Below are 27044 nucleotides of genomic sequence, written 5' to 3'. Positions count from 1 at the left end.
AAATAAAAATAATTATTGATTAAATAAAATAGGTATTACGTTGGTAGTGACTAGGGGTGGCAAAGCGGGCGGCCCGCCCCGTTTAGACCCGCCCCATTTAAGCCCATCCAAAAGCGGGGTGGGGCGGGGCGGGCCTACTTAGGTGTTCGAGCTCAAAAGTCATGCCCGCCCCGTTTACTAACGAGTTGGCGGGTTGGCGGGCCGGCCCGCCAATTTTTATTTATTTTTTTATTTTAAATTTGATTTACCACATAATTTACAAAAAAAATAATTATAACCAAAAAGGTCGATAAAGTATTTTTTTAAAAACGCACAATATAACTTCAACATATCTTAAGTCTAAAGAGTTCAAAAAATAAAACAAATAAAGATCAATTATAACAAAAAAAATAACAAAATAAACTCAATCACAATAAAAAAGCGTATCAAAATAAATAAATAATTGATCAGTGGTTTTCACACATATTTTTATCGTTGTTTTTAAGTATGTTTAAGTTTTGTTATTAAGTGTTTTATTTCTTTATTCGTCATTTTATGCTTTGGTTGTATGTTTTAATGTTTTCAGGTTCATATGGAGAAACCGGAGTAAATCAGTGCGAAACTCGGAAGTTTTGAAGGAAGTTCAAAAACATGCTACAGGAGGCCTGACACGGGTGGCCGTGTTGCTCAACACGGGCCGTGTCAGGAAGAGCGCTAGGAGCAAAGTTTGAGAAGAGAGGAAAACAGTGGTGCAACACGGGTACCCGTGTTGCTCAACACGACCCGTGTTGCTAAGTCTGGGACCAAGTGAAAAAAATAAATATTCCAGGGGACCAACACGGGTGCCCGTGTTGCACAACACGGCCCGTGTTGGGTGATGACGCTGATTTTGCTGATTTTTATTATTTAGTTTAGTGGATGGCCTGCAGGGGTGTTTTTGGAATTTCCAACCAACTTAAGTGAGTCTGCACTATTTAGGAGGATTTTGAAGATGAATTAGGGATCTTTTTGCCACACGAAGATTTTGAGGATTGAGAGAAGAAGCCTATGCAATTGGAGAAGAACGGAGAACTCTCATGAGCGGAAGCCATTGAAGATCAAAGTTCATCATCCCTATTGTAATGTCTTTATTTAATATCTTTGTAATTTCTTTGGATGATATGAGTAGCTAAACCCCCCAATGCTAGGGGGGTGTCCCTGATTAACATTTGTAATGATTTTGAATTCCGAATTTCAATGACGTATTTTCCTTTCATGTTCAATTTAATGGTATAATGTTTTTACTGCTTTCCTCGTCGGACCAACTGGATTGATTTATGACTGGCAATTAGGATTGACCTCCATTGTTAGGGTTTTTATCCCATTATACTATAGTAGATATCACCTAGGACTAGGGATACCCTATAGTAACCGGATTATTCTTGATAATTATAATACTTGATTTCATCAATAATTTCAGAGGACTTTGGGATTAGGATTGAATGTTCAAAGGTTTGCCCACTAAGGACTTAGGAGCAAATACCCTTAAGAACCGGTAATTGATAAGTTGGATTTTGTTATTGGAATAAGGATTCAGAGTTGTTACATATGTTAATGCACACACCTACCCTGGCATGTTACTCATCTTTGGCTAAATCATCCTTTTTAAGTTTATTTGCAATTTAATTTGTAATCACAAAAACCAAAACCCCAAGGCTTTTTGTTTAATTGAAGTGCGACTAACTCTATAATCTCACGCAGTCCTTGAGATCGATATTCGGGGAATTTTCCCTTTATTACTACAGAGGCAAAATAGTACACTTGCTATTTTACCGATCAAGTTTTTGGCGCCGTTGCCGGGGACTGCCGAAAATTGTAGAGTTTTAGTTTTATTTCAATTAGAATTTTGTTGCTCTGCGACTAAAATTTTATTTTCAAAAAAAAAAAAATATATAAAAAAAAAAAATAAAAAAATTTTATATTATTTGTTTCCTCATTCTAATAATTGTCTAATCTGTTTATGCGAGGCAAGGCCTCAGCAGAATTTCTTTTTGACGCAGAAATTGAAAGGACTTTTCACGCCAGGCGCAGACAAGCTCATCAAGCTAAACTGGAATCCGAAGAAGAAGTTGTGACAGTTCATTCAGGTTCTGAAAGTGAAGAAGAAGTCATGGGCGAGGTACCACCACCGGAGAGACTCCTCGGAGACTATGGAGTTGCAAATACACCAGGGGGAAGACAAACAATTATCAACCAACCGGTGAATGTCCCTAATTTTCAATTGCACCCGAGCACCATCACTCAGCTCGAAAGAAAGCCTTTCACAGGAAAGGTTAATGAAGATGCAAACAAGCACTTACAGAGGTTTCTGACCATGAGTACAACTTTAAAAATCGAAGGTCATACAGAAGAGGCCAAGAAGCTGAGAATGTTTCCATTCACCTTGGCAGAAGAAGCAGAAGAGTGGTTTTATTCCCTTCCAGCGGGCAGCATTACATCATGGGAAGAGATGGAAAAAGCTTTCTTAAATGAGTATTTTCCCGCTTCGGTATTTATAAGGAAGAGGTATGACATTCTAAATTTCAAGCAGCAGGAGGGTGAGCCCTTAGGAGATGCCTACAAAAGATTCAAAAGAATTCTAGTGGCATGTCCCACTCACAACATGGACAAGACTGAACAGATGCAAGTATTTGTCAATGGGCTCAGAATCAAAACAAAGCAGTTAATTGATACAGCAACTGGAGGCTCGACAAATTTCACAACAGCCTCAGGAATCATCAAAATCATTGAAGCAATAGCTGCAAATGAGCATTTGGAATTGTATGACAGGTGTGCTAGCAAACCGGAAGGAATCATTGATCTCAAGCTGGAGACTTCTAAAACTCGGGTTGAAGATGCGATAGCCGCAGAAGTTGAAAAGAAATTGAAGGCTATGAATATAGGTAAACAACAGGTGGCTCAAGTTCAACAAGCTCAACCTGTCAGCTGTGAAATCTGTAATGGCCCACACCAAACGGTGTACTGTTTCGCTACTCCCAAGCAGATTGAAGAAATCAAATTCCTAAGGCAAAACAACCCGTATTCTAACACCTATAATCCAGGGTGGAAGAATCATCCAAATTTTGCTTGGAAAGATCAACAACAACAAGGTACCCAGAAGGCAGAGTGGGAAGTGGCAATTGAAAGATTAGCTGGGCAGTGTTCTCAGTTCCAAGAAGAAACAAGAAACAACCACAGAAACACTTCGGCTTCAATTAAAAATCTGGAAGTTCAAGTGGGGCAGATAGCACAACATCTCACTCTACAGGCACAAGGTACCCTTCCGAGCTCAACTGTGAAAAATCCGAAAGACCAGGAGAAGATTAATGCTGTTACTACAAGAAGTAGGAGAGTAGCAGAATCTGAAAAAGAAAAAGAGAAAGAGGAAATAGATGACCCCATGGTAATAGAGGTGGATCTGGAAATAAGAGAGAATCCAAAAGAGCCAGAAGTTGTGGTACCACCGGTTAAACCAATTGAAGAAAAAAATAAGAAAGACGTTGAACCGGTGATAAAACTACCTTTCCCCTCCAGAGTGACAAAGAAGGTTTCAAGAGAGAAAGACTTTGAAAAGTTTACAAAATTGTTCAAAAAGTTAGAGGTAAATCTACCATTCTTTGAAGCACTTGAACACATGCCCTTGTATAAAAAATTTATGAAGGAGGTGTTGGCGAAAAAGAGATCACTAGGAGGAGAGCCAAAAATTGCAACCGAGAAGTGTGGTATAGTCTCGACAGCAAGAAAGATCCCAATAAAGAGGAAAGACCCTGGGGCGGTGGCGATACCATGCACCATCAAGAATATAGCATTTAAAAAGGTACTCCTCGATTCTGGGTCTAGTGTGAGTTTAATGCCTTTGTCCATTTTCAAAAAGCTTGAGTTGGAAAAGATTAGTGAAAGTAAGACCCAGTTAAGGTTTGCCGATCACACCGTTAAGAAATCATATGGGGTAGCTGAAGATGTACTAGTGGAAGTTGATAAATTTGTATTCCCGGTTGACTTCCACATCATGGACATTCCGGAAGACGAAGAAACTCCTATCCTTCTTGGGAGGCCATTTTTGTCGACAGGCCGCTGCAACCTCGACATTGAAAAAGGAACGCTGACGCTGAAATCTTTTGATGAAGAAGTAACGTTGAAGATGTTAGGAGTCAAAAGACAGAGGGCGGTTGTGAATGATCAAACTTCTGATGGTATGACAGAAAGTGAGGAAAAGAACAAGAAGTCTAAACAGCTCCAAGAAAAAGTGTCAAGCATAGCCTCCCGGGTGGAACCATCTTATGTAGTTGTCAAAAATCTTAAGAAAGCTAAGGAAGTCAGGAAGAAGGTGGAGGAGAAAGATCAAGGAAAGAAGAAGAATGTGGGAAGTAAATTAAGGAGAAAAGCGGTGAATGCTTTTCGTCTTCATGAGTTAGTGGTTGCGAAAGTGACAAGCAACAAGGTTTGGAAAAGGAAATACCCTCCATAATAAAGGGTAATGGACCGTCGAGCCATGCGACGTTAAACGAAGCGCTTCGTGGGAGGCAACCCACGGTTTTAATAATTAATTTCTCTGTTTGTTTATTTTATTTTCAGGAAATAAAAGAGGACGTCTCTGGTGAAAGCTTGGAAGTGATCATTAGAGTGCATTACCCTCTGTGAGTCACCTCTCTCGAACTCGTTCTGAAACATTGAGGTCAATGTTTAGTTCAAGTTTGGGGGAGGCTCTTCTCTTTGCATTTTATTTTTATGTTAGTTTTATGTTATTGGTATGATGTGAAACCATAAAGTGAATTCTGCCCAAATTTTTACCGAAATTTTAAATTTTTGTTGAAGAAGTTTTGATCCTAAAGAGCGATCGGGAATAGTATATAGAGATGAAGCGAGGATTGTTTGAGGACAGGAAGTTCGGAATAATGTGACAAGAAGAGGTTTGTTTAAACACCCTTGATTCCCTAAAAGAGATACGAGTCTAACGTGTAGATTTGCACCATAGTACTTGTCTCCTGAGAAGTACTTCTCGAGTAGTTTATTGATACAGTCTGGCATAACTCGGATTCACTTGCATGGTGGCTGGTTGAAAAAAAAAAGAGATATAAAGATTGGCACCAAATGATGAAAAGGCGGTAAAAGGCAATCGGCTCGCTAAGTTGGGTAACCCTCACCCGGTTATTCAGCCCAAAGGAGATTGATCCCCAAACGTCGTCCAAAAGGACAATATATAACTGCAAAGTTTGAAAATTTCATCGGTAATAAAAAGTAGCCAATGCTGCTAGTTTGGTGCCAGGAAAAAAAATTATGATAAGAAGCCTTGATCCGTCTCATGCAGGTGATGATTATTTTAAGAAATGCAGTGCCTTAATATGATTGTCCGAATGAAAGAGGAGGAAAATCGGAAAGAGACTTAAGTGCAAAGCATAGTTGGAGAGGTATCCGAAACGGGAGCTTGAGGATTAATGTGGTAACAAAACTCGTCGCGTCATGTGAATGCCAAATCACTGTTTCTTGATCAATACAGACAGATATCTCACGTATGAACACCGTATGCTTTGAAGGCCATTAACTTTTGTAATTGTCGCTTGAGGTCAAGCAACGGTTTAAGTTTGGGGGAGTTTGATCAGTGGTTTTCACACATATTTTTATCGTTGTTTTTAAGTATGTTTAAGTTTTGTTATTAAGTGTTTTATTTCTTTATTCGTCATTTTATGCTTTGGTTGTATGTTTTAATGTTTTCAGGTTCATATGGAGAAACCGGAGTAAATCAGTGCGAAACTCGGAAGTTTTGAAGGAAGTTCAAAAACATGCTACAGGAGGCCTGACACGGGTGGCCGTGTTGCTCAACACGGGCCGTGTCAGGAAGAGCGCTAGGAGCAAAGTTTGAGAAGAGAGGAAAACAGTGGTGCAACACGGGTACCCGTGTTGCTCAACACGACCCGTGTTGCTAAGTCTGGGACCAAGTGAAAAAAATAAATATTCCAGGGGACCAACACGGGTGCCCGTGTTGCACAACACGGCCCGTGTTGGGTGATGACGCTGATTTTGCTGATTTTTATTATTTAGTTTAGTGGATGGCCTGCAGGGGTGTTTTTGGAATTTCCAACCAACTTAAGTGAGTCTGCACTATTTAGGAGGATTTTGAAGATGAATTAGGGATCTTTTTGCCACACGAAGATTTTGAGGATTGAGAGAAGAAGCCTATGCAATTGGAGAAGAACGGAGAACTCTCATGAGCGGAAGCCATTGAAGATCAAAGTTCATCATCCCTATTGTAATGTCTTTATTTAATATCTTTGTAATTTCTTTGGATGATATGAGTAGCTAAACCCCCCAATGCTAGGGGGGTGTCCCTGATTAACATTTGTAATGATTTTGAATTCCGAATTTCAATGACGTATTTTCCTTTCATGTTCAATTTAATGGTATAATGTTTTTACTGCTTTCCTCGTCGGACCAACTGGATTGATTTATGACTGGCAATTAGGATTGACCTCCATTGTTAGGGTTTTTATCCCATTATACTATAGTAGATATCACCTAGGACTAGGGATACCCTATAGTAACCGGATTATTCTTAATAATTATAATACTTGATTTCATCAATAATTTCAGAGGACTTTGGGATTAGGATTGAATGTTCAAAGGTTTGCCCACTAAGGACTTAGGAGCAAATACCCTTAAGAACCGGTAATTGATAAGTTGGATTTTGTTATTGGAATAAGGATTCAGAGTTGTTACATATGTTAATGCACACACCTACCCTGGCATGTTACTCATCTTTGGCTAAATCATCCTTTTTAAGTTTATTTGCAATTTAATTTGTAATCACAAAAACCAAAACCCCAAGGCTTTTTGTTTAATTGAAGTGCGACTAACTCTATAATCTCACGCAGTCCTTGAGATCGATATTCGGGGAATTTTCCCTTTATTACTACAGAGGCAAAATAGTACACTTGCTATTTTACCGATCAATAATACATATCACTTTAATCCTATTTAAAATCTAACTACTAAAAAACCCAATTAAGAATTTACATAAAACAGACAGTGATAACAATTACACCGCATAATACATCACGGTGCATAAAATAGTAGTGCATAAAATATCAACACCTAACTTTCTCACTAATTAGTAATTACTTCATATAAACTTTTATATTAAGCGATTCCTTAATAAATTTTTATATTAAGCGATTCCTTAATAGTTAAATCTAAAATTTGTCACACTTATAGACTCATCAAATCCCTCTTTTTCTTAAAATCAATATCTTTTTCTAAATAAAACATGTGAGCTAATGTATTAACAACTTAATAATTATGCATGTTATACAACTGTTCTTTTATTTCAAGCTTTTCCAATCAACACATGTATTAGAAAGTTATAGAAAGAACGTTACAATTATAATTCAATTTGTATGTATAATAATTTAGAATAGAATTCAATCAATATAATTATAAGAGAAGAGTGTTGTTTTTATAGTTGAAGTTATTTTAATTCTAAATAAAAATTAATTTTTTTAACAAAAAGCCCGCGGGCAAAACCCGCCCCGCCCCGCCTCGGCCCGATTTTTTAAGCGGGTTAGGCGGGGCAGGCCAACTTAAGGTACCGAGCCGAAAACCTCAGCCCAGCCCGCTCAAAATGGCGGGTCAAACGGGCCGACCCGGCGGGCCTGGCCCGTTTTGCCACCCCTAGTAGTGACCCGTAAAATTTTAAAAAAATTAATTGTTTGCATGCTTATTGAATATTATCCAATTTAATAAAATAAATTATTAATTTTATTAAAATTAAGAAATAAATAGAATAATCAACATAACAAATTAAGAATCACACTAAAAATAATTAAGAGACAATCCAAATATGCATGTAAAAAACTTAAAATTGAACAAAATAAATTGAACAAATATTTTGTTTATTAAAATAAAAATAGTATCGTGGTGATAGTGACTTGTGAAAATAGTGAGTTTCAGTAATAAAATATTTAATTCATCGTTATAGAATTCTTTATGTCAATATTTGAGTTCTTTATGCCTTTATCATTATAAAATATTTGATTTTATCGCTATTATTGCCTATCAACATACATTTGTATCAGAGTATGTTTTGAACAACTCTATCATACATTGAAAAGGTAGTTGTACTAAGCTAAATATTTGTAGTGTTTTGAAGAAATATTAAGTCATTTTAACATCAGTAAGATGCTTAACTATAATAAGCACAATTTAGATAAACCTTGCATTGTTAATTTTTATTAATAAATCTATAAATTCTACTATTGAATGAAATGAAATATAATTTCATTGGTCAGGCTTATAAATAGCTAATTATAATCCCTATAGGTGCATTGTATAAAGGAAGTTTTATAATGATAATTAGTGACAAAATGAATGTTGCTCCAAAATTATGCAATTTGTTGTTCACCATCTCTTTCCTTTTACTTTTATCAGATTTCTATATTTATATATATTTAATCCACTACTATAATGTTTTTCATTTCTAATATACCTTCACAACAATATTTCAGGTCTTGGTGTTGATTATAAGGATTGTGATTATTTTGCTACTACTAAGGCAATGACACATATTTAACTATATATGACTTTGCTAGTTTAAATAGGGATGACAACGGGTCGGGTCGGGTGCGGGTTTCACACTACCCAAATCCGCACCCGAAATCAACACCCGAACCCAAACCCAAAGGGTGTTCAGGTGGAAAAATAACACCCACGCCTATATAATATTAATATAATATATATATATATATATATATATATATATATATATATATATGAGGGTTATATTGACTCCAAGAGTAAGTTATAATAACTTACTCCACATCTTGACCATTAATTCTTTTCAATCTAATGGTTAAAAATAATACGGAATAGTTTTCTCTTTCCACATTTAATGACTTGTTATTTTTAACCATTAGATTGAAAAGAATTAATGGTCAAGATGTGGAGTAAGTTATTATAACTTACTCTTGGAGTCAATATAACCCTCCTCATATATATATATATATATATATATATATATATATATATATATATATATATATATATATATATATATATATATATATATATATATATATATATATATATATATATATATATATATATATATATATATATATATATATATATATATATATACGGGTGTGATTTCGGGTGCGGGTTTTGCACTACTCAAACCCGAACCCGAATCCAAATCCAGTCAATTCGGGTTTTTACTTGTTGACTCAGGTTCGGGTGGGCCCCGCGGGTTTGGGTCTTCTTGCCATCCCTAAGTTTAAATAAGCAATTATTGTACATAAAAGCTCACCAATTATCATACATATATGACTTAGATCACAACATAGAGAATTGGACAGTGTTTGAAAATGGAACAATAGAGGAACATTTATCATATAATGGAAATAGATTCATTGTTGCTAGCAACAAAACACAAACATTGGATAGTTTTTCACAAAAGGTTCAACTCAAGAAAGAGTTAATATTCATATCTTCAAGTAACTATCATTCATTAAATCAATTTTTTTATTCAAAATCAAAATGTGAAAACATCTACAAAATATACGCGCTATGCTTGTCATTATTTAAGTTCTACTGTCTCTAAGAAAATGCTAAACCAAAAACACACTAATTTCCTCCAATCAAAACACAAAATAATAATAACATTATTAAAACAATATTTTCACATGACATTCTTTGTCCATAAATTCAAATAGGCCTAAAGAATCTTCCATTAGAGAAACTACCATAATCCCATTTATACAAAAAATACACCAAGATTATTCGACAAAAACAAAACTTGAATACAAAGATGTTGCATTACCAACAAAGTGGAATCTCAAAAGGAGCAAGAACTATGCTTCCACAACATCAACATTTTTCCCAGTATCTTTGACCATGCACATTAACCCATGTATATCTTCAACAGACCTAAAGGTTTCCTGCATGCAACAAATTGTCTCATGTCGACCAACATCATTAAAACAAATAACTTGAAGATGTGCGAAATTGAGAAGTTTCAAACCTTCCAGAGTTCAAGCTTAGTGGCAATTTTCAGCTGCTCAAATCTTGTATCAAGATACAATTGCAAGCTTTTCAGGAGAAAAAAGACCAGGTCAGTCTCGTTGGTCCTGATACTTGTTAAGATCAACCAAATGATTTCACAAAGTCTTCTGAACTCAGCTGTTCTTTTATATTGCTTACAAAACTGGAAAGCTCAGTGGGCTGCCATCTTCCCCTTGCAACAGAGTCTATACTATAAGTTTTTGACATAAAGCAAGTGTGCATCCTAAATTATTGTTATCATAATAAAACTTACAAGTATAGGAAATGATAAAGAAGAATAAGTTGATGAGTAACATAAACAACATATCCCACATGTCAAGCAATTAATTTCTATCAATTGGGAATAATTGTCTGTCACTGTTAAGGCAAAAACATTATTTCTTTAAAGATAAATATCAAGAATATTGATAGGTTAAGCCAAGAAAAATTTACAACATGACAGGTGCATGAAATGCTTAATGCCCTCCAGTGAACTAAAATTCACTTGCTGACATATGATAACGGTACTGAATAAGCCCGTCCGTAGCAAACCGTCCTTTCCCCGTGTCCTCACACAACTATACATACTTAAACATAATCCGTTAAGAGTTTTCTGCCATACTCAGTATCGTTTCGAAGTTAAAAGGTCGTGCAGATCTGCAGAGCATCATGCTTCTACCCGACATTGATCAATTATATACATCAAATTATAAGCCATTCAATCAACACAAACATAAAAACAAAAAACTAAAATCATCATTTGAACAAACCTTCCGCCCTTTTGAGGGCACTCTCAGGGTTCAAGAATGATGTCATATTGCAAATTCACGAAATCAAATCCCCTCTGCAATTAAAAAGAATGATATTCAACATTTAAGATGCCTATATTTTCAAAGTGTTCTTCAACAAAAACCAGGCATGCATCATCCCAAAACAGATATATTTTAAATCTCAATAACTTGTTCATTGAAGCTGAAGACATGGCACAAAACTGCTAGAAAGGATGGGGTACGTTAGCACAATCTATGCTTGAAGTTCATGTTTTCAAAATAGTAAAAAAAACTTCAGTAAATAAATTTTACCAGCAATTTAAACTTCAGTATATAAACTTTCAGAAACAAGAATAATTATGCTTTTTTTTTCATTTAAATGGTTCAATCTGCAATTTGAAATCAAAATGAAAAGAATAAAACATCAAAATGTCACAAACACTCGAGGTAAAAAATTAATGAGAGAAAAGCTTCAAGAGATCTTATGAATTTATAGATACATTAGCATTGTTACTATACAGTTACCCCTATTCCAAAGATTATACTCATCTGTAAAGTGGAAATGATGAGGTACACACTCTTGTCCCACTTCTTAATGGAGAACTTGAAGATCTTCACCATGTTATGCATAATTTAAACACAGTTGAGTATCAAAAACATTTGCCAAAGCATCAAACCTTAATATTATGAACTATGATAATGAATAACCAAAAATAGACCACCTTGTTTGCATCATGATGACTTGTTGTAGGTTCAAATTCTACATCACCAGGATCATCTTCTACAAGGTATTTAAAATATAAATAAAAAAACATCAAAGAACTCACCAAGATAGAACTGAAAGATGTTTGGATCTCTAAAGAGAGCGAGGAGAAGAGAAAGAAAAATGTTTTCTTTTTTCATTTCGAGTTGTGACGGTCGGAAAATGAGAAGTGGTGGCCGACGACAAAATTTGCCGAAACAAAATCGATTCGGTTCATTAGGAAGGTCTTGAGATAGGGAGAACGAATATGGGAATGGTTTTTCAATCGGAGGTGGTAATGGTCGCATGTATGGTAGAGAAAAGGGATGCGGCGGCTAGGGTTAGGGAGAGGGAAAGAAAGGCGAGAGGAGAGAGTCTGTATGGAGATGAAGAGAGAGAAACAAGTATGGTTAAAAGATATGAAACTGTAAAACATAAATGAAAGGATTTGCCACTTGGCTAAAGGAGTGCATGTGATTGGTCCGTATAAAATGAATTAGTCAATTACTTATAAGGGCATCTTTTAGTGTAAAATTATCATTTGATGAAGGGTAAATTAGAGTGTTCTTAGGCATGTTTCATTCTTAGTTAGGTAGTTGAAACCTAAATTAACAATATGCATCAAATCAAAGAGAAATATTTTGTCTAGAAACACACTTATATCCATATTCTTAGAAACAATCAAAGAGAGATATTTTTTTAAATTAAAATTATGGGATGATGGTAATAATAAAAGAGAGATAATTTTTTTAATTAATAAAAAATTGTGATTAATTATTTATAAAATTATGTGTTATATTCATTTCTATATTATTTTTTCAAATCAAATCAGGTTAAATAAATATTTATTAAATTTAATCAAAATATCATAAAGTGATTTGATTAAGTGCATATAAATATTAATCTCATAAATATTTTATAAAAATAAAATAAAATAAAATCAATATCAATATTTTCCATAAATCACATGATCCACATCATTTGTATTTCGATCATCAAAACAAAATAAATAACTGCCTTTTTATTTTTGCACTAAGAAGTAGCACTATAAAATAGTCGAGTCCCATATATAAAAAACCAAAAATATCAGTCCAAAACCAAAAAATCCCAAAAGTCAATCTCACTCACGCGTAGTGTCTATAGATAACTAAAAACCCTAAATCGCAGTGCTGCCGTTTCTCTTCTTCCTCTTTCCGTCGACGTTCGACTAGGGTTGCGCAGCCCTTCATCTCCGGTTCAGCTAAGGTACTTCCTCTTCAAACCCTAATTCTTCTCCATCTCTCGATTTTCCGTTCTTTCTGTTTTGTTCTTGTTGTTTGTTTTGTTCTTTGGGTTTCGTTGGCTAACCGAAAAGATTTCAATTTTCGGTGTTTCTTTCCTCTTATTAATGCTTTTTTGTTCGATTTGAAACCTGGGTTGGATAAATTTCTCTCCAATTTTCGATTTTGGTGTGAAATTGAGGTATTGTTTTACTTTTTTTGATTACTTGATCTAGTGAGATTTGTCGGTTATAATGCTTTGTGATTTCGTGTATTGCTTCATATCGTTATTGGGTCGGTGAATTTGTCTCCAATTTTGAATCTTTGATATATTGAAAGTTTATACTCTCTTAATGAACAATAATCAAATGTTTAGAGTCAATATTATGATTAGAGTCAAATGGTTGTACATATTTGAGGATTATGATTGAAAAAATATTTGTGCGACCGTGTTTAAGAATTAAACCCTATAACTGTTTACTCAAATATTTGAAGGTCCTTAGGAAAAACCATCTGAATGTTAGTTTCCGATATCTTTATAGAGAGGTAAGTATTTTGATTTGAAATTTATGGTGGCTTTTGTCTTTTTGATGTGTTTATTCAGGCTGTCCAGGTGATCTGTTTTCATATGGACTGATAGTTTTGTTGATGCCTTTGTGTCAAAGGAGTTAAAGTCTTCTGACTTTTGAGAACTTGGAAATTTGGAGAGTGTCATCGCACTCACCGTTTATATCAACCATGATTGCTACGGAGACTATTGCACCAACTACAAAGTTGAAGATCAAATTCTCTACCAAAAGGATAGAGGTTGTTTCTGGGCCAAAATGTCAGTTTGGAGAGAAAGTGTCTCAACTTGATGCAAATAGACCTTGTAATTCTATCAAAAAGTCCTCACCACTATATTCCAAGAAAAGAGAACCATCCGGGAATATTGAGGGTCCAAAGAATAAAAGGCAGAAGATTGATCGGAAAGGGTCACAGATGTGTGCTGCAATCCTCAAATGCTTATCATCTCATCAATATAGTTGGGTGTTTATGAAGCCAGTGGATCCTGTAGCGTTGAACATTCCAGATTATTTTATGGTCATATCTCATCCCATGGATTTAGGCACAATTAAATCCAAGTTGGAGAAAAATGTTTATTATAGCAAAGAGGAGTTTGCAGCTGATGTCAGATTGACCTTTTCAAATGCCATGACATATAATCCTCCAAGCAACGATGTTCATTTGATGGCAAATGATCTCAACAAATTGTTTGACAGAAAATGGAAAGATATGGATAAAAAATGGAATTGTGAAGATGAGCTCGGGAAAAGTGTACATGGTAAAAATGAGACTGGAATAATTAAAGAAACTGTGAGAAAAAGTTGTATTGGTACCCAATCCCGGCATAAAGATTCCTTGACCAAAAGGTCCCGAGCATCTGAACACAAAGGAATTCATAAGATTAGTTCATTGACACCAAGAGATGCTAAAGTAAGTGTTGTATTCTGTGAGGAAAAAAGCCTTCCTCCCTCCATTCCTTATTATAAGCAAAATTTTCTTTTTAGATTCATTGAATAAATGATGTATCTAGTCCATATATAGTATAAATACATCATTTATTGAATGAATGTAAAAAGTCAAATTTGCTAATAAAAGAGAATGGAGGGTGTATTTAAATATGCAACGATGCAATATATTTACATTAATTGTTATGAAATTTATGCTTCTGCCAACTTTGTTACCCACAGTCACCCTAATATGAGATGGAACTTTTGTTTCTTGTATGTATTTTTGATAGATGTATATTGACAATGCTTTGTACATAGGTGGAGGCACCTAAATTATCACAGATTCCTTGCAAACCACTTCAGAAGGACTTGATTAAAGGTATGATGCATTAGGGGCACTGTATAGGCTTATGGTTATGTAGAAGAGCTAAGAGTTATGTATTCCATAGGCGGAAAATGTAATCATGATTAAGAACAGCTCTCTGGTTCAAGCTCTATTAAGCAAAGCATGTCTTTCGTTGTTGCATGCAAGCGTAATATCTATTGTGATATCACACGCTGTTGTGTCATTTCTAGCAATTTTAACTCCTAGGCCATCACATAATTAGACAATCTTGTGTTTGAATAAGTGCTTATTGTGTTATTGGTTGCTTGATTAACTTGTGGTTTGACTTTGTTATGTCTTCTAAAGGATCTGAAGATAGGGAACCTACAACAAGTAGTGCTGCTGCTTTGAGACAGGTTTTACTAACATACCATCAGCAAAATTAGATGTAACGTTAAGATATTCCTGTCACTCAAGTCTAATAAGAATTTATATCTTTACCAGGACTGCAAGACTAAAATTACATCACCTTTGCAGAGGAAATCTGATCCTGGTTCTGATGGTGAGAAGAATTATGATTTGTAAAATATTATGTTCTCTACCCCCTTACGTTACTGCTGATATGGTATACTTGATGTTGATATTATGTAAAGGGGCTGTAAGTTCTTTAGATAGTGAACACACATGTCCTAGTTCTCAGCATACAACTCTTGCTACTGACGCCTCTTCTGGTGAAGGTCAGTTTCTCTGCCTATTAAATTAAGCCTCGATTACATTTGATTTTTTATGAGGTCTGACAGTGATATGTTTCTATTTTTTGTGTGTTTTTAGTATGGAGCACTGCCGTTCTTCCTGTCCAGCTTTCCCCTAAAAAGGCTCTCCGTGCTGCTATGCTCAAGAGTCGCTTTGCGGATACCATATTGAAAGCACAACAAAAGACTCTTCTTGAACATGTATGGCTTTCTCTCTACTCTTGCCTTAGCAAAAAGTTATTTTTGAAATGTAGTGTTTATTAATATATTTGTCATTGCTCATTTCAGGGCGACAAATGTGATCCTCTGAAAATGCAGCTTGAAAAGGAAAGACTGGAAAGGATACAACGGGAAGGTGAATATTATCTCTTACTTGGAAGACAATTTAATTTGATAGAACATGTGTACTTGTTTTATAATAAATACAAAGTGAAATATAATGACTTGGGAACTCTGAATATAATATTAGATGGTACAATTGTTTTTGAAGTGTGACACTAACTGTAAGACAGATGGGAGTATTATGTGATTTTGGATTGGTAGGCAATATAATATGATGTGCACGTTTTTGAAGTGTTTGTTCTTAGATTCTTTAAGGTGGTTTTTTTATGCTGAGATGGGTAGAATAGAATTTAATTCATTTATGATTACCACCCTTCCTGATATGCTCTGCATAACAGAACAAGCAAGGATAGAAGCCCAAATTAAAACTGCTGAAGCAGCTGCAAGAATGAGAGCGGAAGAAGAAACAAGGCAACAAATAGAAAAGGAAAGAGAAGCAGCCCGAGCTGCAATAGAAAAGGTTAATATTCTTGTCTCATTTATATGTATGTTGCAACTCATTCTGTATATTAGCAAAATGAATGTTGACTCTGTCTTTTGTAGATGAAAAGATCTGTTGACATTGAACATAATTTGGAGATTGTAAAAGAACTGGAAAGTTTGAGTGGCTGTACGCTATCTTATAAAGCTCTGGGTGGTAGAAATGGCTACAGAACTGCAATGGGGAGATTGGATAAACTTCAGTTTGAGAACCCATTGGAGCGACTCGGTTTATTCATCAAGGATGATTATGTCGCAGATGAAGATGAGGAGGTTCTGAATGGGGGAGGAGTCTGGGAGGAAGGGGAAATTTTTTGACAAACCTTTGTTCTGCCAGTATTGATTGTTTATATATCCTCCTCTAGACAGGAATCATACAATAATTGTAATCAGGTCTTTGATCACGTGTGTGCCCTATTATTGGAATATAAAAAAAGTCCTGATGGGATCGACATGGAGGCTCCTCTCTTTCAATTTAGAAACTACGGTAGACTTGGTGTTTGTCTGTGATATAAAAATGTTGAGATTATGCTTAAAACTGAAAATATTGTGATTATGCACTTCATTCTCAATATTAATCAGTCTGAATATATTTTATGCTATTGATGAACGCGAAATAACACTTAATTCTGTTTAGGTTGAAACACTTGTAAATTAAGGATTTTTTATTCATAGACGAGTAAAGTATGAAGGAATTATACCTAAATTCTTCAAATATAATTTGCTATTATAATATTCTAAAATTAAGTAAGATAGATATCTATTTTTTATTTTACAAATTCTCTCCAATTATAATCCCATCTCCTATCCAAACAACAAAACGGTTGAAGTGCCAAATTTTGCAATCCTCTTCCCTCCAAACTCCCAAACCAAGGTTGAAGTTCCAAATTCTGCAACATACCTCCGGCTGCAATAGAATAAAGGTGGTATTTTCTGTGGTGGATTATCTATTTTGTTTTGTTGAGGCTCCATGGAAGACTCAACAAAAAAGCACTTATTCGAAGTTAGGTAATTCCACGACAAACAAATCGCCTGAGTAGAGGTGGTATTTAGTCCAAATTTTCACTCACAAGTTTACAATCAAAACAGAAGCAACTTCCAAAACTTAAAAGGCAAAAAAAGTTCTAGCAGATATTCAAACTCTTGGATATGTAAGAATTTGTCCCCATCCAATCAGAAAAAGCAATTAACTAAATCACTCTATTATTGATGAAACATAGTCTACAATCAAAAAGATTATCCGTACACAAATCTGGAAATACTACTCAAGATGAGATTTAAAAGGCTTAGAAAAGCATTAAGCAACATATTGAACACGGGAGAGGCAACTCTCATGCAATTGCTAGTTTGCTACCATGTAAGAACGCTATACAGTTCATACAACATATTTGTTTTTAGCATTTCTGTCGAGCTTCCTTGCATCATCCTGCAAAAATAGCATAATGCAAAAACAAAAGTTAGGCTGATTTTAGATGGTGTGATGCAAATATGTGAAAGCACGCAGGTAGTTCTACTTACATGAAATATAAAGCCCATGGTCTCATTATAATCAAGAAACTCCTTCCACTGTTTTCCAATGCTCACCTGAAATATAACAAAATTAAGTTTACATGTTCCTCAAGTTGCTAGAAATTCAGTCAGAAGATTCAAACAGACACCAGCACAAGCATACAAAATGATAGATATGGTATATTGTTAATTGTCAGTGACATAAATCACAACAGAAAGCTAGCTTGGCAAGTTCAAGAGTAAATTGTATGGAATTGTCACAACATACGGTATAATCATGTGGCATAATAAAGTCATAAAAAAAAGCTAGTTTGGCAAGTTCAAGAGTAAGCTAAATGGAATTATCACAACACATGGTATAATCTTGCATTCATCCTCCATACTTCTGACATGACATATACAGCAAGTAAAACACTACAGCCAGATAATTGGCCCTCGAAATCAATTAAACTACCAATATAGTAAAGCACAAGATCTTAAATAGGATCGATCAGTTTGTGAAAGATTGTAAAACTCGGATCGATCAGTTTGCGAAAGATTGTAAAACTCGGATCGACAGCATGGCACATAAGATCCTACAAAAAAAAATGGATTTCATATACACACACATACACAAAAACATGGAAATTATAATCCGAGCGCAAAAATAGACCCAGCATGTTTTTTTTACATCTTGCTTCAAAAAAGCTAGATCTAGACCACAACAGCTTTCTCTGATCATAGCGTGACCACTCAGGCACCTATGGGACGTAAGATTTTACGATCCACTCAATCTTGACTACACTAGAAACTACTAGGTAAGCTCTGAAATTTAAATTCTCAATCACAACAGCCCCTCCATGATAATTTTAAGGACTTAAATGACTGACCCAAAAGGACTAATGTTCTCGAGGATTTTCAATATCAGAGATCATTAGGAAATTTAGCATTACCGGGCCTAAATTGCCCAACATCTCTAATTTCAGAGACAAAATTGGTAGTTCAGTCAAAACAATTGGGTATTACAGGAAAACAAGAAATACAGGCATTGAAACAACAAAAATGTGAAAACTGTTCATTAAAGAAGTTTATGAAATGGGAATATATGCTTTCACAAGAACCATCTAGCTCCTATAGGTCTTTCATTCATTGCGGTGACACTCAGATTCACATAACAAATGCATATATTTAGTTCAAAGAAGTTAGAAAATTACTGATTAACATCATAACAACCATCTAGTTCCTATACAACCAAAAGAAGAAAACAAAAAACCAAGAAATTACCTGAGCAGCTTCATTTGAAGCATTCTTAGTCCAAATAGAAATCTTCTCAGCCCTACCCCTTACATTAACAACCGCTCCGCAAATTTCATCTCCATGATCAAATTGTTCTCCAATCATTGCCAACAACTTCAGTTATCAAGAAAAAAAAAAGCATAACCAATCTTTCACAATAAATAATCAAAACAAACACACTCAACAAGATTCAAAATCATACCGTATATAACCAATTGGTATCAGATTTTCCCTTCTGATAGTTGGCAGTCCATTTCCCACCATTAGCACAAATGGGATCCTCCCATTTCGGTTCAATTTTATGCTTGAAACAATAGAAATCTGCTCCCACGGCCAACTTACTAGGATGATGAATGTTATTGTAAATGCTGAAAAAAGATCCAAGCAACAATAAATTAACCATTCTGTGTGAAACCCTAAATACCTAAATTCGTCAAGATTGAAGCTATACCTCCAAAACTATTCAAACAATAAATTAACAATTTTGTGTGAAACCCTAAATACCAAAAAGTGAAAAGATTGAAGCTTTACCTCCAAAACTCTTCAACAGTTGAAAAAGTGTAGATGGGTCGCATTGAGCTACCCCAAGCGGCTTGTTTGGATTTTGCTGCAGGGGTATCGAACCAGAAAGTCCAAGAATTCTCGAGGGGGTGAGATTGGTGAACGACGGGCTTGGAAGTGGCGGAGGAATCGTCTTCATCGAGGATCTCTCCTTCTTCGATATTGTTGTCGTCTTCGATGGCCCGATTAGGGTTTGCTGTGATTTGATCGTCGGTGATGATGGATTTGGGGGTGTCTTCTACAACCATTTTTGCGCTCTCGTTTTCTTTCTCAATTCCCAAATGCAAATGAGCTGCGAGTTCACTCGTTTAGTGGTTTTAATGAAAAAATTGAAGGTGAAGTGATGCTAATGGGCTTGGTTGGTAAGTTATAAAGGGGAAAATCTACTTCCCACACCTTCCATTTAACTCTCACCTCCGAAAAAAGGGACTAAATTAGAATTGTTCCTAATCTTTTATCATTGAAAAAAATTCTATTTTTTCAGAGTTATCTACCTCCAGTAGAGTTAGAAGCTAAGAAAATTCGATAACACGCAGCAAAGTACACCTAGATGCTAGAGAAGTTTTACAAAATGGAAAGGAGTTCTCTCATATTAAGATGTCTAGGAGAGCATAAAATCGTATTAGTTCTCACAGAGGTACATCAGAGGGACTTGTGGAAATCATATTGTTGGACGAGCCTTGGTCCACAAATTACTAAGTATAGACTATTATGTCCCACTCTGATGAAGGACAACGCAACATTCATTAAGAAGCACGCTAATTAGTTCTCGCAGAGGTATATCAGGGGGACTTGCGAAAATCATATTGTTGGGCGAGCCTTGACCCACAAATTACTAAGGACAGACTATTATGTCCCACTATGATGAAGGACAACACAATATTCATTAAGAAGAACTCTAATTTGCATCATGCAACAGTTGAGATTCTCCACTTTGTCATCTTGCCTTGGTTGTTTTATAAATGAGGAGTGTGCATTTTAGGTCCTTTCTCACTGGCACTTGGAAACTACAATTTTTGTTCAACTGGGTAGACTACTTCACAAAGTGGATAGAAGCCAAAGTCGTCTTCAAGATCACGATAGAAAAGAGTTTGTTGCTTTTATTGGCAATGACTCATGTGCAAATTCGGTTTACTAGGAGTAATTATTTTAGAATGTGATACTCAACACGCTAGCTTCGTTGTGATCGATTTTTATCGTGTGGTTTGCAGATAAAATTTATCTGTGTTGTCTACCCACAGGCAAACTGGAAGGCTGAGTCGACAAACAAAGTGATATTGGGAGGCATAAAGAAAAAATTGGATAAAGTTAAAGGACTACGGGATGAACAACTTTATTAAAGAGACTTCATTCACAATCATATACGAATTTGAAGTCATGCTACATGTTGAAATCAATACACCTACATAAAGGCGTTCTCAATTCAATGAAGAGGAGATTAGGGTGGGGCTTATATGCGTAGTCGACCTAATTGATGATACTCAAGACATCACCTACATAAGGGAATTTTTTGCCAAGTAAAAGACAACCAGAAGATACAATTCAAAGGTGGTCCTGAGAGAGATACAAGAATGCGACCTTGTGCTCAAGCAGGTAATTGTGCTTGCCTAGAAGGGAAACCCACAACCCAACTGAGATGACCCATATCTTGTCTATCAAAAACTACTAATGGTGCCTACAAGCTTAAAAAGCTGAACGAATGACTCATCCTAGGGACATGGAACTTAGTTAACCTTAGATATTATTATAATTAGCTATTTTTCTATTATTGTTTTTGGGCAAAAGAAGATTAGCTAGTCAATGTACAAATCCTTTTAAAAACTAATTGCTACCATATTTACACCAGGTTATTCTATTTTTTAAGTAGTATAAATGTTGGAATTCCATTGGAAGATCCTTGTTTCTCTCAAAGGATAATATAATTGTAGGACTTCCATTGGAAGATTATTTCTACCCCCAACTTAAAGTATTGCTCGAGGGACTCAACTTAAAGTCCCGCCTATGGGAATCAACTTAAAGTATCGCCTGATGGAATTAACTTAAAGTATCGCATGAGGTACTCAACTTAAAATCTCACCTGAGGGACTTAACTTAAAGTCTCACAAGAGGTACTTAACTTGAAGTCTCGCTTGAGGGACTCAAATTAAATTCTCTCCTAAGTGACTCAGCTTATAGTCTCTTTTGAGGATCTCGACTTCAAATTACATAAGGGACTCAACTTAAAGTCTCTCCTGAAGGGAAATATGTGAAAACAATCCAGCCTATCGCATTTTTCACTTACAGTACATAAAAATCACATCTATATATTGTTGGCCATTTTGGCACATAATGTATAAATATAAGGGAAAATTCAACCTCATCGCATTTTTCACTTACAATATAGAAAAATCACATATATGTATTGTTGGCTATGCATTTTCCAATTACATAATGTGTGGTACAATTGTGTCTTTTTAAAATAATATTTGTTTTTCTTGACTTCAAAGGAAGATATATGCATAAATTTTTAGAAAATTTTTATATACAAAATGTACAAATAAGTCAAAATATTTTGCTTTTTATTTATTGGTAAAAGTGACATATTTGTTTTTTCATACGATTGGGGACGTGGGACGTACATATGGGGTGGGAGGTAGATGTTTAAATCTTTATGAGGGCCATATTTATATAGGCATTACTCATTACACCCCATGTTATACTCCTGAAGAAATTCTAAAATTATCTTTAGAATTCTTATTTCAATCTTCGGATGCACCAAATACACATTAAACTCTCATTGAATCACATCAAATCTAAGTTGAAAATAGGTCTAGATATTTAAATCTGAATTAAAAACTTACGGATATTGAAATCCGAATGCATCTCAGCATACCACACTAAAACCCAAACTCATATTGTTGAGGTATGTTGTTGTTTTGTTAAGGCAATTTTTTTGTTTTTGTTGATAAATGTTGTTGTTTGTGTTATTTTAGATGTTTTTGTTGAAGTATGTTGATGTTTTTGTTGAGGTATGTTGTTATTTTGTTAAGGGTAATGTATTGTATTTGTTGATAAATGTTTTTGTTTGTGCTATTATATGATGTGTTTGATAGATATGTTATTGTTAATGTTGTTCCTCGTACATTGCAACTTTCATTTTGCTTACCAAACATATTCTAGAAGATGAGTTTATTATATATGTCGCTACCGCGAAAATCAACAGAGTCGCCACTAACATATTTATCCTGAAAAGGAAGGGAATGCTAGTAAACCACAAAACAAGGAGCAATGGTCTCACGACCAGAGTAGAGGGTAAGGGGGTCGATTACGCAAGGGGAAGGTGCTAGCACCCCTCACGTCCTTCGTACTCGAAGGGATTTGTAACACCCTTCTAAACCCCGCGGAAATTATATAAAATTTTCAGAGTAAACATGAAAACAAGGGTGCCACAACTCAATAAAACAATTTATTATAACTCACTTGGCATGCTTTCGCTAAGGAACAATCATCAATTTAATAAAATCATGTTTCTACACAGCGGAATATTCATCATACGGATAAGCATAACATCATCTATGCAATATCCCACAAAATTAATACAATAACTACATAATAGAGTATCATCATAGACTCTAACTAGCGTTCCCTAGTGTTACAATATCAGAGCATGACACCGACACTATACTTAAACAAACTGGCCTATGAGCTATCCTCACCAAAGCCAAAAGCCACGACTCGCCAATCTGAAAATGTCAACAGTAAGGGTGAGTCTCATTCACAACTAACAAATGTTATTGAGTCATAAATAATAACATATCATAGTTACATTATTCACTCAATTGTATTATATTCAGATATTCAGATAAGTTTCATCATCATAACAACCAACACATCTTCAAATCATAACACTGGAAAAGCATCCAATCATGTTATAAAAATCATGCATATGAATGCAACTGACACTATGCATGTGGTACCAACATCATCAATGGGATTAACCCACCGACCGATCCAACATCTTCCAGATACGGCCCTGCCAGCACAAATTCCACACAATGGGAATTATGCCCTTCACTGAATCCACAACATCATCTGGATTCAGCCCTCAACACATGATTATGAATGAATGCAAACATATATGAAACATACTTATATCCTCGTCAAGTCTATGAGTAACATCATCCAATACTCAAACCATCATCATTATCATCTTCATCAAGCATGTTTGCATATGTTAACAATCATTCAAATACTATCCAATCATCATCATCATCATTACAGAACATACATGTAGTTACACCAATCATCATTATCAATAATAAGAGTATACATGTATTCACATCATTCAACACATCTCATATAGTCACATCTCATCATATATATCAACAATATATCGTCCATCAAACAAACAAAATATTCACATCATACTCATATCATCACATAGAATGTCTCATAAGCTTCATCATACAATCAAACAAATCATCACACGACTCATGTTTTAAACATAGCATGCATCGTCATATCTCATCATATATGTCCACAACACATCATTCATCAAAACAAGAAAATCATGGTTTAAAAATAAATTTGAGCTACTGCTTATTTCATCATTATAACACAAAGAATAGTTCATAAGCTTCATCCTGCTCGAAACGGCACTTAAAACGGGCCAACAGTTTGAAAGTTATGCATCTTTTAACTTTTCAAAAATCACTAGCAGCACTCGGCGCCACACATTGTTCGCGACGCGCTGCCAGGAATCGACGCCTTCGCGGCGCCAACAAGGGACGTGACGCGAACTGAGTGAAATAATTGTCCTTAAGCTTTCTGCCAAGCAGTTCGCGGCGCGAACAATTGGACGCAGCGCGAACTGACCTGGTCAGAGATCCCAATCGCAAATGACAGCATACGAACCTGAATCTCAAATTCCTCAACCTCGACCAAATCGATTCAAGTTGATCAACCACCACAAAACAGCCACACAACATATATCATACACACATATAACATATATTATGCATCATCAAACATCATACAACACCAAATTCATGGGATTCATCAAAACAAATAATTATCAACAAACATTCCAAAACCCAAACTCTATCATTCGACTCAATTGACATGAAATAATATACCTATATCAGTCCTATTATCCATAACCCGATAATTGATGTTAATCGGAAGAGTCCCCCTTTACCTTAGTCAATAATCTGGACTTTTCCCCGTCTTCCCCATCAAACCCGTAAGCCCTTTTTCCCCAATTTCAGCAAGAACCTCCAATCTTCAAACTCGTGTATCTCCCTCATTAAGAACTTCCCTGACACGAATTAATATATCAAATCGAAGGAATTTTCGTGTAGAATCCGAATCTTCAAGAATTGCCTGATTTGGAGCCACGAGTAGAGAGTTATGACTAGTTTTGTGAAGGCTGCACCATGAATACGAAAATAGGTCTTTGTCCATGAGCTCTCTCCTTCTTCCTATTAGGTTTTCCTCTTCTATTTTCCAATTTCCTTATTTTTCTTATTTTATGAAAATAGATTATAATTTTTAGAAAATGGCTTACTAACATGGCACCCCCTCTTTACTAACACCACACTTGGCCCAATAGCTCATCTCATAATTCTTTCCAAATAATTCCACCAAATACCGAATAATTCCAAATAATAATTTAATTGCTGATTAAATTAAAATTAGAAAATATGGTGTGTTATGTAACACCCGTATAATTTTAATATTAATTTAATTGGAATATTGAATTAATAATTAGAATTATAAAGATTTTGTGAAAATAATGAATAAATAATGGTTTATGGTATTTGGGCCATATGAGTAAATAGTAAAAGGGGGAGGGTGATTTTATAATCCTTTTACTAAATTATTATTATTTTTCATAAAACAATTGGATTTGGGAAGAAAGAAAGAACGTGAAAGAACAGAGGTTTGGAACGAAGAACGAGAAGGAGAACTGTAGAGGGAGAGACCAAGGATCAAGAACAATTGTCTAAGGTAAGGGGAGACTCTCCATTTAATCTCTATTATCGTGCTATAGGTAATAGTATAGATTAGTAGTATTGTTTTGATCAATGGTTTCCATGTTCTATGTTGTGTTCATCTTTTGGATTGAAATTTTAGACTGATAAATCCCTAATAACTGAGTAGATCTAGAGTATGATGAACGAAATTGATTATTGGATCATATACTGTAGTTTCTGGGTGAATTCGTATGCTGTTATGAGATGAATTTTCTGGTTTTTAGACCCAAATCGCAGACTGTGCAGGTGGATTCGCGAGGAAGACGAATGGGTAAGTTGCAGGTTTCTGTGAACTGCTGCCCATTTGCGTATGATACGCGTACGGTACGCGTATGGGGGGTGTGGTACGCGTATGGTACGCTCCCCATGGTGCATCAGAATGTGCCCTTCTGCTGGTACGCGTATGATACGCGTATGATGTTGTTTTGTGTGGAAATATGGTTCTGTCCATACGCGTATGATACGCGTATGGTGTGTATGTTTTGTCTGAAGTTGTGCTTCTGCCTGTACGCGTATGATACGCGTATGGGGCGTGTTTTTGTGAAGTTCTGGACCTGTTGGTACGCGTATGGTACGCGTATGGCCAGCGTGATTGACAGATTTTGCTGTTTTGTGATTTTTGGAAGGTTAATGGCGTGTAACTTTCGAGCTGGTATATCTGTATGATTTATTATTATATGATTATTTGAATGATGCAATCTAATTTATATATATATATATGAACATACTTGTTGATGATGATGATGGTATGTTATATATATGTTGCATGCATTCATAGTCATAGTATGATGGCTGTATCCTAAAGATGAGAGGATGCAGTGAAGGGCAGGATTCCCATTGTGTGGAATCTGTGCTGGCAGGGCCGTATCTGGATGATGATAGATCGGTCGGTGGATGATGTCCACTGGTGATGTTTGGTACCACATGCATAGTGTTAGTTTCATACATGTGCATGATTTGCTTATGACATGATGGTGTATGTTTTAAGATGACTTGTCTGTTTATCTGTGGATGTGTGAACGATGATTTGTCTGAATATGAAACAGTTGGTGAATGATATCACTATGATATGTTATTATTTATGATGCAATAACATTAGTTAACTGTGATGAGACTCACCCTTACTTGTTGTCATTTTCAGATTGAGGATAGCGGCGCGACTTGGTGAGGATTAGCTCATAAGTCGGTTATTAGTATTGTGTCGGTGTCATGCTCTGGTAGATGTAACACTGGGAACGCGTTGTTTTTAGAGTTCGATTATAACTCTATTTGTTTTGTTGTTAAAGTCTGATACATTAATGATGGATGTTGACTTGATGATTTTAATTCCGCTGTGTAGACATGGTTGGTTTATTAATTACAGATGTGTTCAGTGAATGCATGACATGTACCGAATGTATATTTTCTTTATTTATGAATTGTGACACCTCTTGCATGTTAACTCTGATTAATATTTATTCTATTGCCGCGGGTTATTAGAGGGGTGTTACATG

The 27044-nt window shown here is 35.4% G+C and overlaps 2 protein-coding genes across 4 annotated transcripts; one reads left to right on the top strand and one right to left on the bottom strand.

Annotated features, from left to right (window-relative positions):
* Positions 1–12620: 12620 nt before the first annotated feature.
* Positions 12621–16794, top strand: LOC131644817 (transcription factor GTE11-like). Of its 3 annotated transcripts, XM_058915411.1 has the most exons (11): positions 12621–12786; positions 13296–13346; positions 13466–14276; positions 14612–14672; positions 14985–15034; positions 15123–15180; positions 15272–15355; positions 15450–15571; positions 15659–15725; positions 16051–16172; positions 16256–16794. In XM_058915411.1, the coding sequence occupies exons 3-11, from the start codon at positions 13539–13541 to the stop codon at positions 16508–16510; spliced, it is 1557 nt and encodes a 518-aa protein (XP_058771394.1). In that variant the 5' UTR covers positions 12621–12786; positions 13296–13346; positions 13466–13538; the 3' UTR covers positions 16511–16794. The 3 variants fall into 3 exon arrangements, with proteins under 3 accessions (XP_058771394.1, XP_058771393.1, XP_058771392.1); XM_058915410.1 differs by lacking the exon at positions 13296–13346; XM_058915409.1 differs by lacking the exon at positions 13296–13346 and having other exon boundaries at positions 13405–14276.
* Positions 16795–17378: 584 nt separating this feature from the next.
* LOC131644818 (eukaryotic translation initiation factor 4E-1) lies at positions 17379–19852 on the bottom strand. The gene is made up of 5 exons (XM_058915412.1): positions 19508–19852; positions 19179–19344; positions 18965–19090; positions 17711–17776; positions 17379–17618 (listed from the first exon to the last, which is right to left on the bottom strand). Exons 1-5 carry the CDS (start codon positions 19783–19785, stop codon positions 17568–17570), a joined length of 687 nt encoding a protein of 228 aa, XP_058771395.1. The 5' UTR covers positions 19786–19852; the 3' UTR covers positions 17379–17567.
* Between the last annotated feature and the right edge of the window lie 7192 nt (positions 19853–27044).

The sequence above is a fragment of the Vicia villosa genome, linkage group LG1 (assembly GCF_029867415.1).
Source record: "Vicia villosa cultivar HV-30 ecotype Madison, WI linkage group LG1, Vvil1.0, whole genome shotgun sequence".
NCBI classification, from domain to species: domain Eukaryota; kingdom Viridiplantae; phylum Streptophyta; class Magnoliopsida; order Fabales; family Fabaceae; genus Vicia; species Vicia villosa.
Note: the sequence above shows the minus strand (reverse complement) of the source record. Positions and strands in the feature narration are given on the sequence as shown.